This window comes from Bombus bifarius, unplaced genomic scaffold (assembly GCF_011952205.1).
Source record: "Bombus bifarius isolate JDL3187 unplaced genomic scaffold, Bbif_JDL3187 scf7180000008240, whole genome shotgun sequence".
In the NCBI taxonomy this organism is placed as follows: Eukaryota; Metazoa; Arthropoda; class Insecta; order Hymenoptera; family Apidae; genus Bombus; species Bombus bifarius.
This window is the reverse complement of record NW_022884534.1, coordinates 1,223,041-1,236,249: the sequence shown is the minus strand read 5'-3', so window position 1 is coordinate 1,236,249 and position 13,209 is coordinate 1,223,041. Positions and strand designations below refer to the sequence as shown.

General features: G+C 47.3%; 1 protein-coding gene across 1 annotated transcript in view; it reads left to right on the top strand.

Moving 5' to 3' along the window:
- Nucleotides 1-13,209, top strand: part of LOC117211636 (potassium voltage-gated channel protein Shaker-like) — a 43,868-nt gene that overhangs the window by 11,616 nt on the left and 19,043 nt on the right. Inside the window, exon 3 of the mRNA XM_033455739.1 lies at nucleotides 750-876. Within this exon, the coding sequence (XP_033311630.1) occupies nucleotides 750-876 (127 nt within the window). The remainder of the gene's footprint in view (nucleotides 1-749; nucleotides 877-13,209) is intronic.

Sequence of the window (13,209 nt, the reverse complement as noted above, 5' to 3'; positions counted from 1 at the left end):
AATGGATTTTCGGTGGGATTGAGGAAAGAGGAAAAGAAAGAGGGAAAAGGAAAGGAAAGAGAGAGCGAGCAGCCATTTTGATAGGTGGCTGTGTGTTGTGCGCTGCTGCCGCTACTGACTGCGCTGCTGGTGCTGCCTCTTAGCGTCGCTGATCATTGGTGTTCGCGTCACAGTGATCGTTTTTCATAGTGCTCGTGCTGGTTCCTCGTGGTGGATCGGTCTCGTGTCGGTGTCCGTTGGTGTTGGTGCGAGAGAGCAAACAAAGTTGGACAAGGCCGAAGCGAAAGGGAGGAGGGAAGGAGGAAACGAGAGGGACAGAGGGAGGGTAAGAGAAAGAAGAGAAGAGGAGGGTATGCGATAGACAAGGCAAGGGCGGGTTGGGGGCGGCGAGTAAAGGAAAGGTAGAGGAGCGCGAGGGAGGTGGAAAGGGAGGGGAGAGGAGGTGGAAAAAGGCAAGGGAGAACTCGAGAGGAGCCAAGAACTACCGGTGTACCGAAACACACGTACTACGGGGTTGCGAGTCGCAGAGTCGTGAGTTGGTAGTGGTGTGCGGAGAAGAAGGAGGTGGCGGAGAAAAGGAGGAGCAGGAGCAAGAGGAGAAGGTGTAGGAGAAGTTGAAGGAGAAGTAAAAGGAGAAGGAGGAGAGCGAAGTGGAGAGGAGTGGAGAAGCATCATCGGGTGCGTGTTGTGCGGGGGTGCACCGCTCTTCGGGGGCATGGGGCTCGGGAGGGGGATCCGCCCCCTCTCGTAACCGCCGCGAAGCGCCAAGATTTCCCGCACCGAGTTCATCGAGAAATGGGGGCTGACCCCTGTCCTCAAACCGAGGCAGGACCTACGCCCCCACCGGAATAGTGCGGAGGAACACGGGGACACGAGGTACGACCACTAGCCATCCACGTCTCTCGTTCTCTATCTTTTCGATCGGTCGATCGTCAGAAGTTACCTTTTTTTGCATGCGGACCTGCGTTATTAACTTCCAAACAACACCTTACGTTCTTTCTATCACTTTGTACTATTCTGTACCATTCTCTACTGTTATATACTGTTACTATGTTACTGTTAAATATCGTTACTATGTTACACGCGGTATGAAAAACCGCCGATCGTCCGCCACCGTTCAATACGGTGCATTTGTTCATGATCTAGCGTAGTGCAGTTAGACTGACACGGTTTAAACGTTGTACGCGATCCCTTTCAGTTATTAAGCTCGCGTAGCCACTTAGCGATAGCTCGTTAGTCCACAGCTGCTATTTTAGACACTACCGATCGCTCGAACGTAGATGCGAATGCTTAGACTAGGTTTCTTTAGATCTTCTTCTCAGCGAGTTTCTCTTACTACACCGAGATCCATGCGCCTGCCGTAGCGATCGCGATTCCGCAGATCCAAGAATAGGAACGTGCGCGTGATCGCCACACAATAATCGAACGTTTCGCTTTCACGCGATGGCTACGGTCGGACAAAACGAGGTATCCGAATGTCCGGAACGTGGCGTGTTCTAACGTGTAACTCGAGTTTATCTCGGCAACGGGACGTTGCGCAGCTATCGCCACTAAAATACGTTTACGACTCGGGCTCAAGTGCGGCACAAGCAAACAGACGGAGAAGGCGATGGCGAGAAGGAAAAAGGGTGGATACGGCCACGATACCGACAACCGTATCTCCATCCGCTCGTTTCGTTTTTCTACGAGAACGTGGTCGTATCTATTCCTGTTTACGGTTGGTGGCATGATTCGCGTGATCGACGGCCCGTGTTTCACGCCTCGTTTGTGCCCGCGTTCTCGCTCCTGCCTGTGTACGTGTCCGCTACCGTGCACACGGCAAAGGCTGATGGCCGAAGGGAGGCGAACAAATGACCAACGATCCGGAAGCGTAATACATGTAACAATTTTATACCCGGCAATGCATATTGACATTCGATATTTGCTTTCTGTCGTCGCCTCGTTTCTCTTTTCCATTTCCGTAGCACGCCAGAATTTCTTGATATTCTATTTCGTTCGATTTTTACACCCCGTTTTTCTTTCCGGTTCCCTTTGCCTTCGTTGGTGCGCGTAATTGCGCGACAAATTTCCACGCTCCGTCGCGATATTTTTCGACAACGCGTCCACGTCACGTACTTCGTCATAGCTCGTTTCAACAACGACAGACAATTCCACTTTCCGTATCGACTTTTGCCAATCGAAATTCGCGAACGGTCCATCTTTTCGTTAAACGCACGCGTTCCTTTCGTACAACGGCGCTCGAAAGTTACACAAGAGTCGGACTCGTGTTCGAGAAAATAAACCTCAGCTATGTAGCAACGCCTTGCCGCTCCTTCGACTCCTCTTCACCGAGATGCGAGACGCGCGAACCAATTACGCTAATACTTTCGCCAGAAATTATCGACTGCTGGAAAGGTCGGCTGTCTCTAAAAATAACCGGACGTTGCTCAGCGACGTTCGGACACCGCGCGAAGCATCCGTTGCACGCGCAACGCGCGTTAGTCTCCGCGTGTCGCGTATACGTGAGAACTCGCTTTCCGTCCTTCTCCAAAGACAACACGGTAATATTCGAGAAACTCGACTGGAATTTACGTGGCCAGGCGGCTATTCTTTGTCGGATTTTCAACGCGCCGGCATTTCTAGCCTCGAAGCCGATTTCTACGTTGAATATCGAAGAGCGTGGAACGTCGTGGCGTTCGCTGTAATTGATTACGATGGACAAACGATGTTAACGAGAGCTGCCGTCTATTCGACGCGTTCGCTGATGGGTCCATTACGACCACTACTTGCATAAATATTTATGAACGTAACCCCAGCGGTGGGGCGCGTACGTGTAATGGCGTTTCGATAGACACCGGGGCGGTGGCTGTTTCGCTAGATAATTTTGGTCGCGATCGCGTATCGCGCTGCATTCACATCGTTGCAGTAGGATGGATCGCCATTTGCCTACGAATCTCTCACGCGAAGACGAACTAACGAGCGAGAAAGCGACGCCAGGTGTTTGCGTGTAACCGAACGGAAACTCGCGAAACTACTTTTTCAAGCTCGCGCGAGTTTTGCGTTCGAAGGAAAATTCGCAATGGAAAAGTCAGACACGGAAGGAGCAGATGGGCGGGGGGGGGGGAGGCAAGAAGAAGACAATAGCGAAAATTACGATCGACCAGGCTAACTCGATTAACGGAATCGATCAAAGTCCACGCTTTCTCAAGTAGCAGGACGAATTAAATCGAATTAATTTACGAGGTAATTTTGACTTTCTCTTGGAACCTGCGCAAGCTTTCTCGAAACGATCGCGTCACCACGAATTTCTTCGACAAACGCTCTACAAACGTAAGAAATGCAACGTACGAAGGTAAAAAAGTTCCAGCAACAAATTACACGACTTTCTATCCGAATGGCTGTGGGCCAAATTGCCACACGACGACAATGTGACAACGACTGTGATTGTCAGATTTATTACAGCGTATTACCTTCGTCTGTTACGCTCGTGTGTGACGCACGAAGTAAGAAAGGGTTCGGCCCGGAAACGAAGCTAATGTCGCATACGGAGATCTGCTTACTCGAACGAGATTCGTGCGACGAACCGCGAAAAGGAGGGGAGAAGGCTGAAGCAGCGGCGAGTTTTTTCAAAGGAGAAGGTGGATGGCGGACTTGCGAGGGCATCACGGTGGAATGCACGCGGCAGAAAGTGGCTGCTGCGGCTGTTCTCGCCTTCGGTCGAGTGACGGTTTTTTGCTTGGTTTTTCGCGTCGTGCGTTAGAACGCGCGTAGGCGGGCCGCACTCGCCAATGTTTGCCCTGTGACAAGCCTGTTCCAGTGGTCGCGTGCTTCTGCAGAGGCACGTGTGTGCTGCCCTCGCCGAACCAACCGCCCTGAAGCTCTTGGAAAATGCTCGCTTGCCTCGCCAGTCTTCAGCTTCCGCGGACCGTGCGAACCGCAAAGTGGTTGCGATAAATTTTAGGCTGCGTTCGTGCTCCACGACAATACGCTACTGCTTTTCAGCTAATTCAGGTAAACGAGAATAAGTGGCGCAATTGACGTCGAAAGCGAGGCAGGCACGTTTACGTACAGAAAGTTGCGCAAAGAAATGGCAATTACAATTTTTCGAAAAACTATGGAAATATTAGCCGCTGGTTCAAACATCGTTTTTGCTCGTTTCATGTACGGTTTTTCTGTAAGCTGTCTACCGAAACTGTCGTGTATGTTATTCTTGGTTAACGAGACGGCGAATTTTGCCACTGAAGCGCAAAGACAGATGACAGACAGACAACGCATCGTTAAACGCGATTTCATTCCGGACAATGGTTCGAAATGGAACGAATTCGGCGATTTAAGTGTGGCGCATGCAAAATCCTGTCGGCGGATCGATCATTCGCGTTTGTTCGTTTTGCCTCGTAAACCTCGTTACGATTACCAATTATTCTACATCCTCGTACAGGTTTCCAACAAAAGCAAGTGTTCTGCATTCCCTAGCCTTTGACTTTCTGCATTAGCCGAGTTCAGCATTGCTAATTACGTTGAACCAAGCTACAGCGTATCCAGCGTCTCCGTCGAACGAATGACGACGCTCTGCCTGTTCGAAAATTCCACCCTCGTCCTCCCTCGTTCGAATTCGGCAAAATGTTTGAAAATTGGGAAAAAGAAAGGAACGACTTCTTAGCGTTTGGAAAGCTGAAACGAGTGCAAGTTCGATGATGGATCGAAGCACTGGTAGGGCGCAGATCACTCGATGGCGTGGAAAAAATGTGCAGCATCGAATTTTCCGCCGCTCTTGGCAACGCTCGATGCTCCAAGTAAGTGCAGTGCTCGAGGAAATCAGGCGACGCGCGGCGGGAGGCCGCCTTTTCGTCTAACAGCTAGCTCGAACCTTTAATGACTCGAAGCGAGCTGACAGAGTATGCCCTCGATGACCATCGCGGTTCTCGAGAACGCACGATCTCAGGGGTCGACGAAGACGTCGTTAGTACCTCGATTCATCTACCTCGTCCGCTAGGGAACGTTAGAGCGAGCCTGGGGGATGCATGCGATGTCAGCTTTTCTCTTCGTCGTTCTCACAGTTTCGCCGCTGATCTCTCTTAATGTGGGTCAACTCTGTACTGGATTATGCTGCAGCACGAATGCACGCGCACGATTTTCAAAACGAGGTCTCCGCCACGGATACTCGGCAACAGCGACGGAAGGTCATCGGGAACACGGGGCGCGTTTGTAAATTCGGCGAGCGTGCAATTGGTCGCACGGGCTTCAGAAAGCGAACAGCCGATAAGGAAACGTTAACCCATTGCCGTAACATTAACGCTTAGACTACCGCGTGGATCATATATGACCCACGGTTTCTCGTGGACGCCACGGTGGTCATTGATTCAACTTCTTACAATTGTAAAAATTGAATGAAAATTGATAGTTAGGACATTTTCAATGTAACCGACGAATAGAAGATAATTTGAAATAACAAGTGAATAATTAAATATTTTTATTAGAACATCGATAAAAGAGAAATGAGAACAAATCTTGCATCTAACGGTGCACTGTGTTAAAACACTATGGCGTGCTGAGCGAAACTTGTGATTTTGGCGTGGCAGTCAAAGCGTTAACGCGTCACCCGTATTCGAGTGACAGCAAAGTTTCCGGTAGAGCCGCGTCACCCGTATTCGCGTGACGCTTACTTGACTACTTGCGAAGGATCGCCGTAGGTATTTGAAAAGATATTCCAGAGAAGATAATAAAACTATTGGATTGTTGTAAAAGTAATAGGAAAATGGATTGTTAAAAAAATTATTTGGAATGTCAAACTTTAAACTCGCAAAAATCGGGGCCCGAACGTTACGGCCGAATGGTCAGGAAAAGAGTCGAAGCGACGCAGACAGAGTGTCGGAATTTGAAACGTGAGATCGTGCGACTGAGTAGATAACCGCGGCCGAGTTTAGAAAAAAGCAACATTCGATACGTTCATATTTGGCCCGAGGCTAACACTACGGGTGAGACTCGAGATATTCGCGTTTGACATGAGATTAGACCACGAGCCTCACTCGTTTCGCTCAAATTTCTCGTTACGGCTCACACACGTAAAAGTATGGCAAGAGGTTGACGTGGTAACGCGGCTAGCTACGAGTTTCTATTGTCTTGGCAACTAAGTGATTGCGGATTTTGTCATTAGGTGGTAATGACAAAATCCGCAATCACTTAGTTGCCAACCGAATAGGTTTGACGTTCGCCGTAACGTCCGTCACGCTTGCGTGTTCCGTTGCTGAAAAACGTCCGCCACGTTTGTCAGCATCTCCTTCTTCGGATATATAATTGTAGCAGCGAATGCACGCTTTAATATCGAGGACGCTTGTATTCTATTTTTGCTCGGAACGATAGGGTAGCTGTTTACCAGCCAATGAGTAAACGAAGGAGAGCGCTTCCGCACTTGGAACGCACATCACGCGTACATTTTCTCAAAGAAACGCATTATAATTGGATGCAGCAATGGCGACAGCTTCTCTGAACGCCCGACCATAAATTCCTTAATATCAGTTCGCGTGCATCTAACATTTTCCGCGCTCCAAGGGGCACGACCATTCCGCAGGCAAACGTGCATTCCGTGTACGTCGTTCAGCGTACGCAGCTTCTTTAACGTGGCCGTGAATCGCGATTCAACGCGGCTCATTAATTGCTTGGGACGTGCAGCGAATCAGACGAGAACCACGCAACATCCAGCTAAGAAAATAACGAGCGTTTACATAAGACGGCCATTCGGGGCGACCGTGGCGGCCTGTAGCGGCAGAAACTATCGACGCTTCCGATGACCGGCAATTTACGCGCCACCCTATTTTCGCGGACGAGGTGTCCGTCGACGTTCCTCGTGCAACCGCGACTAAAATATTACCTACTAACTTCTTCATTTTTTAATCTTCCAAGCACTGAAATTCAGATTTTCGTCTTAAAGATCGCAACAGCATCGAACCCGTTCAACGCGTTCAGCGAAAGCCTCGTTGTGCTTAACACTTTACCGACCGCTAGCGATTCAACGGCGTACGCACGTCCGATCGGTAGCTCAGACGCAGATTCTCCGTGGCGCTGGCTCTGTTTCGGTTTAGACTCTTCAATACCATTCTTTTCGTTCATCGCGAACGGTAAGTTTTTCAAATTGGTATAAAACTGTGCGAGTTTATAAAGCAACGCAACTGACGCAACTGAGCAAGATACCTTAGTACTAAATAACGAATTACTGCTCAAATAATGAGATTATCGACGACAAAAAGCCGATTAATAGGCTATGGGTCGGTAAGCGTCGGTGACAAAAAACCGATTAATCGGCTATCGGTCTGTAAAGTGCTAACCGTGGCGCTGTTCGCGTATTGTGGCGAACCGTGTCGCGATGTTTGGTAACTCGTCGCGAGGTATATCAGGCTTTTCTTCTCGTAATTATTTTTACTCTTTCAAATAATACTAAACCATCTGCATAAAGGAAAAAAAGAGCAGCGCGATCGCGTCGATCGGCATTTCTCGCAAATAAATGATGGCACAATTCGACAGGAATTCGTGAAAACCCCCGCCACTAAAACTTCTTCCTCAGTCGATGTCTCTGTTACTCGTCGTTTCCCTCTCATCCGGATATCTTCACCGACAGGCGTCCTGGGAAAATATCCTGCGGCACAGTCGGCACTCGCGGTCCAATGCCACCAATTTTGCCTGTCACTGTCCAATTTATAGCGACTCGACGATATTCCTGATGTTCTGTACGTTGTGTAATGGTAACGTTCGATGCCTATTAAGGCGGACTGCAGTCACCGGCAGAAGACAAACGTCAGACGTGTCAGCGTGTAATTGATAATACCTGAGCCGACCATCACCTTCAGCCGCAAGTTAATTCTATTTGCGGCCTCCGTCTGCAAGTGAGCGGAGAAAGCTCGGGAACTTGCGTTTTCACGGCACGAGTTCTTTCTTCTTTAAAGTTTTACATTCTAAATAATTCTCTTAATAAACCATTTTCGTATTACTTTTATAACAATTCAATAGTTTTATTACTTCGTCTGGAATATCTTTTCAAATACTTCCGACGATCCTTCGCAAGTAGTGAAATAAGCGTCACCCATATTTGGGTGACGCCGCCTTAATAGAAACGTTCCTGTCACCCAAATATGGGTGACAAGTGCAATTTCGTAGGTACGCTGTAGCTTTGCAATGGAAGCTAGGCCAATGGTTATCGAGGCTGGCTTTTAGAATTTTTCCACCCGACCTATGCCAAACCGTATCCGAATTGCGACCCTCGCGAATGTCTCGTCGGTTTTCATAGGAAACCTGTCGGCTGATTTCCACGAAATTAAAGTGTACGTACGTGTATACTATTAGGTTGGCAACTAAGCGATCGCGGATTTTGTCATTACCACCTAATGGCAAATAATTGACAATAACCGAAGCGGGAGCGACATTGGTTTGCTCGGAGGATTTCTTGTCAGATGTTCAACAGACCTGAAACGAGACTACGCTTTCGTGGAAAGAAGGCGCTTTCAGGTATCTCGCAGTCGATGATTTCCTGAGGCATTTGTAGCCTAACAATTGTACCGGTTTGCACGGCGAGTAAAGAAAGGCCAGGTTGTAACGTTATTACGTCGGACAAAAAGCTGCAGAAAGTCGGACAAATATGAGAAGCCGATTCTCTGTTTCGCTACGATGCTCGTTGATAAAAGCCCCGTGTAAGAAGAATCCAGACTTTCGTCGTTTCTCATTTCGCCGGATGCCAACAGACCCGTGTTCCACGTAATCCTACACGCTGCCGTGGGGTCATTGCTGACTCGCCCAGTGATTACAGCGTCTGCAGCGAAAAGTAGAATATCAGTTGGCAAAGGTAGAATCTCCGTGGATTAACTCGGCCGTGTTGTCGTCTGACCATTCGAACTCGCGAGCAGAAACGACGAAAGAGAATCGGTCGATATAACAGGGCAAAACGATATGCAACGATCTACGTAAAACGTATGGCAGTTAGGTGGGTCGTGAGCCGCGTGTATTCGATTTCTATCACGCGACTTTTGCCCCGGTTAGGCTAACGAACAGAGTCGTTACTCGCCTCGATAGCTCGCCTATTCCCCAAAGATACTACTCGGCTCGTAATTTTGAAATAGTATTCGTGTATCGTGGAGGATGAAGGGCAAGGCCGTATTTCCGATCGACTGACCGCGGCCAATCTTCGTTGGCGTCGGTGAGATCGCGTAGTTACGTGTAGTGCAACATCTAATTAAGTGTTCGTTCGATCGATGGTGTGGAGTATGAGTGCGAAGTAAGGAACCGATAGGACTTCGGAATGTCGAAGAACATCTCGAAACTATCAGAAATCCGCTCAGCTGTAATTGAATTTTTCCATCGATCATCGTGTCATTTGAAATGACAGCGGTAGAGTTGCCACGTTTCAGAATCCTTCAGACAGACGTTCGATGTAATTTCGAGAACAAAGCGTATAGCCGGGTTCGGGATGGCTGCGTCCTGTTGTTTGTTTAATATCGGCCTGCGAATTGTTGCGAAAAGTAACTCTTTATCGGCCGTGTATCTTCGGAACGGTGTTTTCCTTTCAGTTTCGAAGATAGAAACGTTTATGGCACCTTGGCGGTTATACCGCGTGCCCTGCCTTTCAAATACAAAACACGCGTCAACAAACACGCGAAGCTTCGCTCGTTAAATATCGCGCTATTTCTGACCAACCGATCGCACCTCGTTCGTACGACGAGTTGCGTCTAAAAACGGTTCTATCCAGTCACACGTATCCGAGTAAACGGACGAAAATATAAAAGGCGAGGACCCCGAGTGACGTCTTGACATTTACAAGCTTTAAATCCGCCTAGTGAAACTAGCTGGATTTCCTGCAGCCGAGCAGGATCCAGTCGTACGCAAACATATCGCATTTCGAAACACAACAATGCTGCAGAAAATAAAACAAACTTGCCAACGTTCCGTGCTCTTTCGATTTTCACGAGCTGTGTTTCTATTAATGCCGAGGCTTCCGGATGCGAGGCTCGTCCACTTGAAATATACCTGCAACGTTTCGCCAGATGTTTCGCCACTGACGCCTGTTTTCACGACCTGCTCATCCACATTACGTAGTTTCTGCTTTCGTCGCGGATAAATGATAGCCGAACGACCACCGTTTCGGATCGGAAGGGCGCGTTACGCGTGCAGTTGCAAAGCCTTCGTCGTGTAACATCTATTGAGTTTGGCAACTAAGTGATTGCGGGTATTATCATTACTACCTAATGACAAGATGCGCAATCACTTAATTGCCAGACCCGATAGTGTTTGCCCCGATCAATTTTTCAACGCGCGGTTTAATCAACGTCGTATGATTCCATTTAACGTCTAACGAGCGTGTGATCTTTTTTTCTCTCCGAGGACCGCCGTGCGTTGTGGGAGGACGCGATCGGGAAACGAGGAAACGTGCGATTAACTTCGCGATACGAAGGCGACAGACAGAAATTGGAATTTTCACGGGCACAGAATGCGCAGCGCGCAGCCGATCGTGAAACGAGGACGGTGCGTGTCTGTTAATTAGCCGTTCATATTCTCGTGGTGGGACGTGGTGTCGTTGCACGCGCGCTTCAGCTCGCTGGACAACGACAGAGCACATGTTTTCTGGGTCACGGTACAAGACGTCCGACTCGTTATTTCCGCGAAGCGACGCGCTATTTTCAGTCGCTCTTCGGATACGTGGGCTTCGAAACGAGTCCTTTTCCCCGCGGTCTCTCCCTCGTCTCTCTTTCTCTCTCTCTCTCTCTCTCTGTCGCTCGCTCGCTCGTTCCCATTGACGACTGGAAATAAACTGTTCTTCGCGACGCTGACAATGCGAATGGCTTTTCATTCAACCCGCTGCACTCTTCCTTGTTGCTGCATCTTAACGGAAATACGATCCGGTGGATGGGAAAGGGGACGATGAATACGGTTGTTCCCCCAATTAGGGAACATCAAAGTTGAGAATATTAATTGCGGTCCCTTCGAGTGCTTGTTAATTGACTTCTATGGACGATCGTCTGACAGGAACAATAGCGTTGTAACAGCGCGGACAACAATGATTCGCCGAGCTGGATTTTTATTTTTATTTTTGTCTCGGTTGATCCACCGCTCGGTAGAATGCCTCCATTGTGCTGCGTATACGCGCTGCGTATTAACGAGCGGATCCGAATTAATCCTTTCAGCAAAATATATCTGCACATCGCGTGAAAAGCGTGCACTATGAAATTCTTCGAACACAGTGTCGAAACGACTACGGTCACTTTGCGAATTTATCATGTTCGCTGTAATAGCGGGGACCCGCCAGTGGAGATAGGAGAGGTTTTTAAAGAAAATCCTGTCGATAGGTGTAGAATCGCGAAAATAGACAATTCCTTGTCGACCGGGAGAGTCGCGTAACTACAAAAATGGAGTGACGTCTTTTTTTTTTTTTTGTTTATTGAGTCCAAGAATACAGTTTTAGGTACATATTCACAATAAACGGTGAATTTTTGTAACGATATGTTAGGCAAAGGTACCGATGCTGTATTATGTGTCGGCGCTTTACATTTTTCGCTGTATAATACAATTTTTGGGTTTAAGCCGCTGGGGAGCGGAGCTTTTTTATGTATTTACAAATCGAGTGACCAACAAGGCGTATCAGTTTTAACCCTTTGCACTCGACGACTTTTTCGCCCGGGCGTAGCAGCTACTCCGCATGATTTAGCGCATACGTGACGCGTGTCTTACAGTTAGTGTGAATTGATTTCATATACAAATTAACTTGCAAAATCATTATATTTTTGTACGATATTTTTTTCCATTTTATTTATACCATAACTTATAAAGCATTCACCAAGATGCATTCTTGATATAATTAATCATTTTTCAACATTTCTCAACAGTTCAGAATCAAGTTCATCTTCGTTTGAGTGAATTTCACTTCCGAAAACCACTTCTTTAGGGTTTCTAAACTATACAATACTTTTGCCATGATCGTCGAATCCGAACTAACGTCGCAGACGTTGTTTCGACACCATAGTTGAACCATAGCTTCGCAGGGATATAGGATTAAATATTTTATCTCCATTTTAAAGTCTAACACTTTACACTTGCCAACAAAGAACACAAAGAGCTAAGGAACCAATGTACGAACCAATGTTGCACTCTCATCGATTGAAGATGTCGAAATCTAACATAAACAGGGACTATCGCCTCTGCAAAGGGTTAATCGTTCGAATTAAAGTAATTCGATGAGAAAATAAAAATTGCAAGCAACGCCACACCGTTCATTCACTGGTTTTGGTTCTCCAAAGGATCAGCTGACGTGAACGGACTAAATGTTTTTTCGGTCGGTTCTGGTAACCGAAGAACGAGAGGAAACACGTGCTCGTGGATGCATCGTGGCGGCACGGCGTATCTATTTTTGCGACACATCAAGCTATTCTCAGTTACGCTCCGACTGCACAGAGTGCATCGACTGTCATCGGTGCTCTAGGAATAAACCATATCCATCGCAATGAACTAATTCGTACGTTACATGTGCGGCTCTATATTTTCTTCTGTGTTGCGTGGAACCGCAGCGTCAAGTTTCCCCACCACTTACATCATCGACAAACTTTGATAAATAGTTGGCTGTAGTGGCAGGTAATTAAACGACAAAATTGAAATATCGATATTTTATGCGGTCGCAGGCCGAATGTATCGTCACATCGATCGCCGTTACGAGGCTCTTCCTTTTTTTATTCGAGGAAACGTTCGTGTTTTGTGTCTCATCATTGTCGTGTAATCAGAGCAGTGTCAGGCTCGAGCGTCTGACGCCAATTGACTCAATCTACTCGCAAACCCATCCACGCTACGCAGTGTATTGGTTGTCCGAAAAGTTTCTATCGTTTTATGAGGGAATAATAGAAGCACAATGGTTTTTATTTTATGTCGAATCGCGTACGATCGATTTTGTTCTGTTGAGATAAACAGCACGACATTTCACAGACTTGGTTCCACGTTTGTATGAAGCTGCGTTGTTGTAAACAACACGTTTGCGAAAGAAAGACACTTTCCGGACAACATAATACATTTGTCCTTTTTTGTATATAAAAGTTGAAGTTGTTTCTTGTAGAAATTGCCGCAAGGAAGGTGCATTGTTGTAAAAAACACATTTGCGAAAAAAACACACTTTCCGGACAACCTAATACATTTGTCTTTTTTGTATATAAAATTTGACGTTGTTTTATATAAAAGTTGAAGTTGTTTCTTGTAGAAATTGTCGGAAGG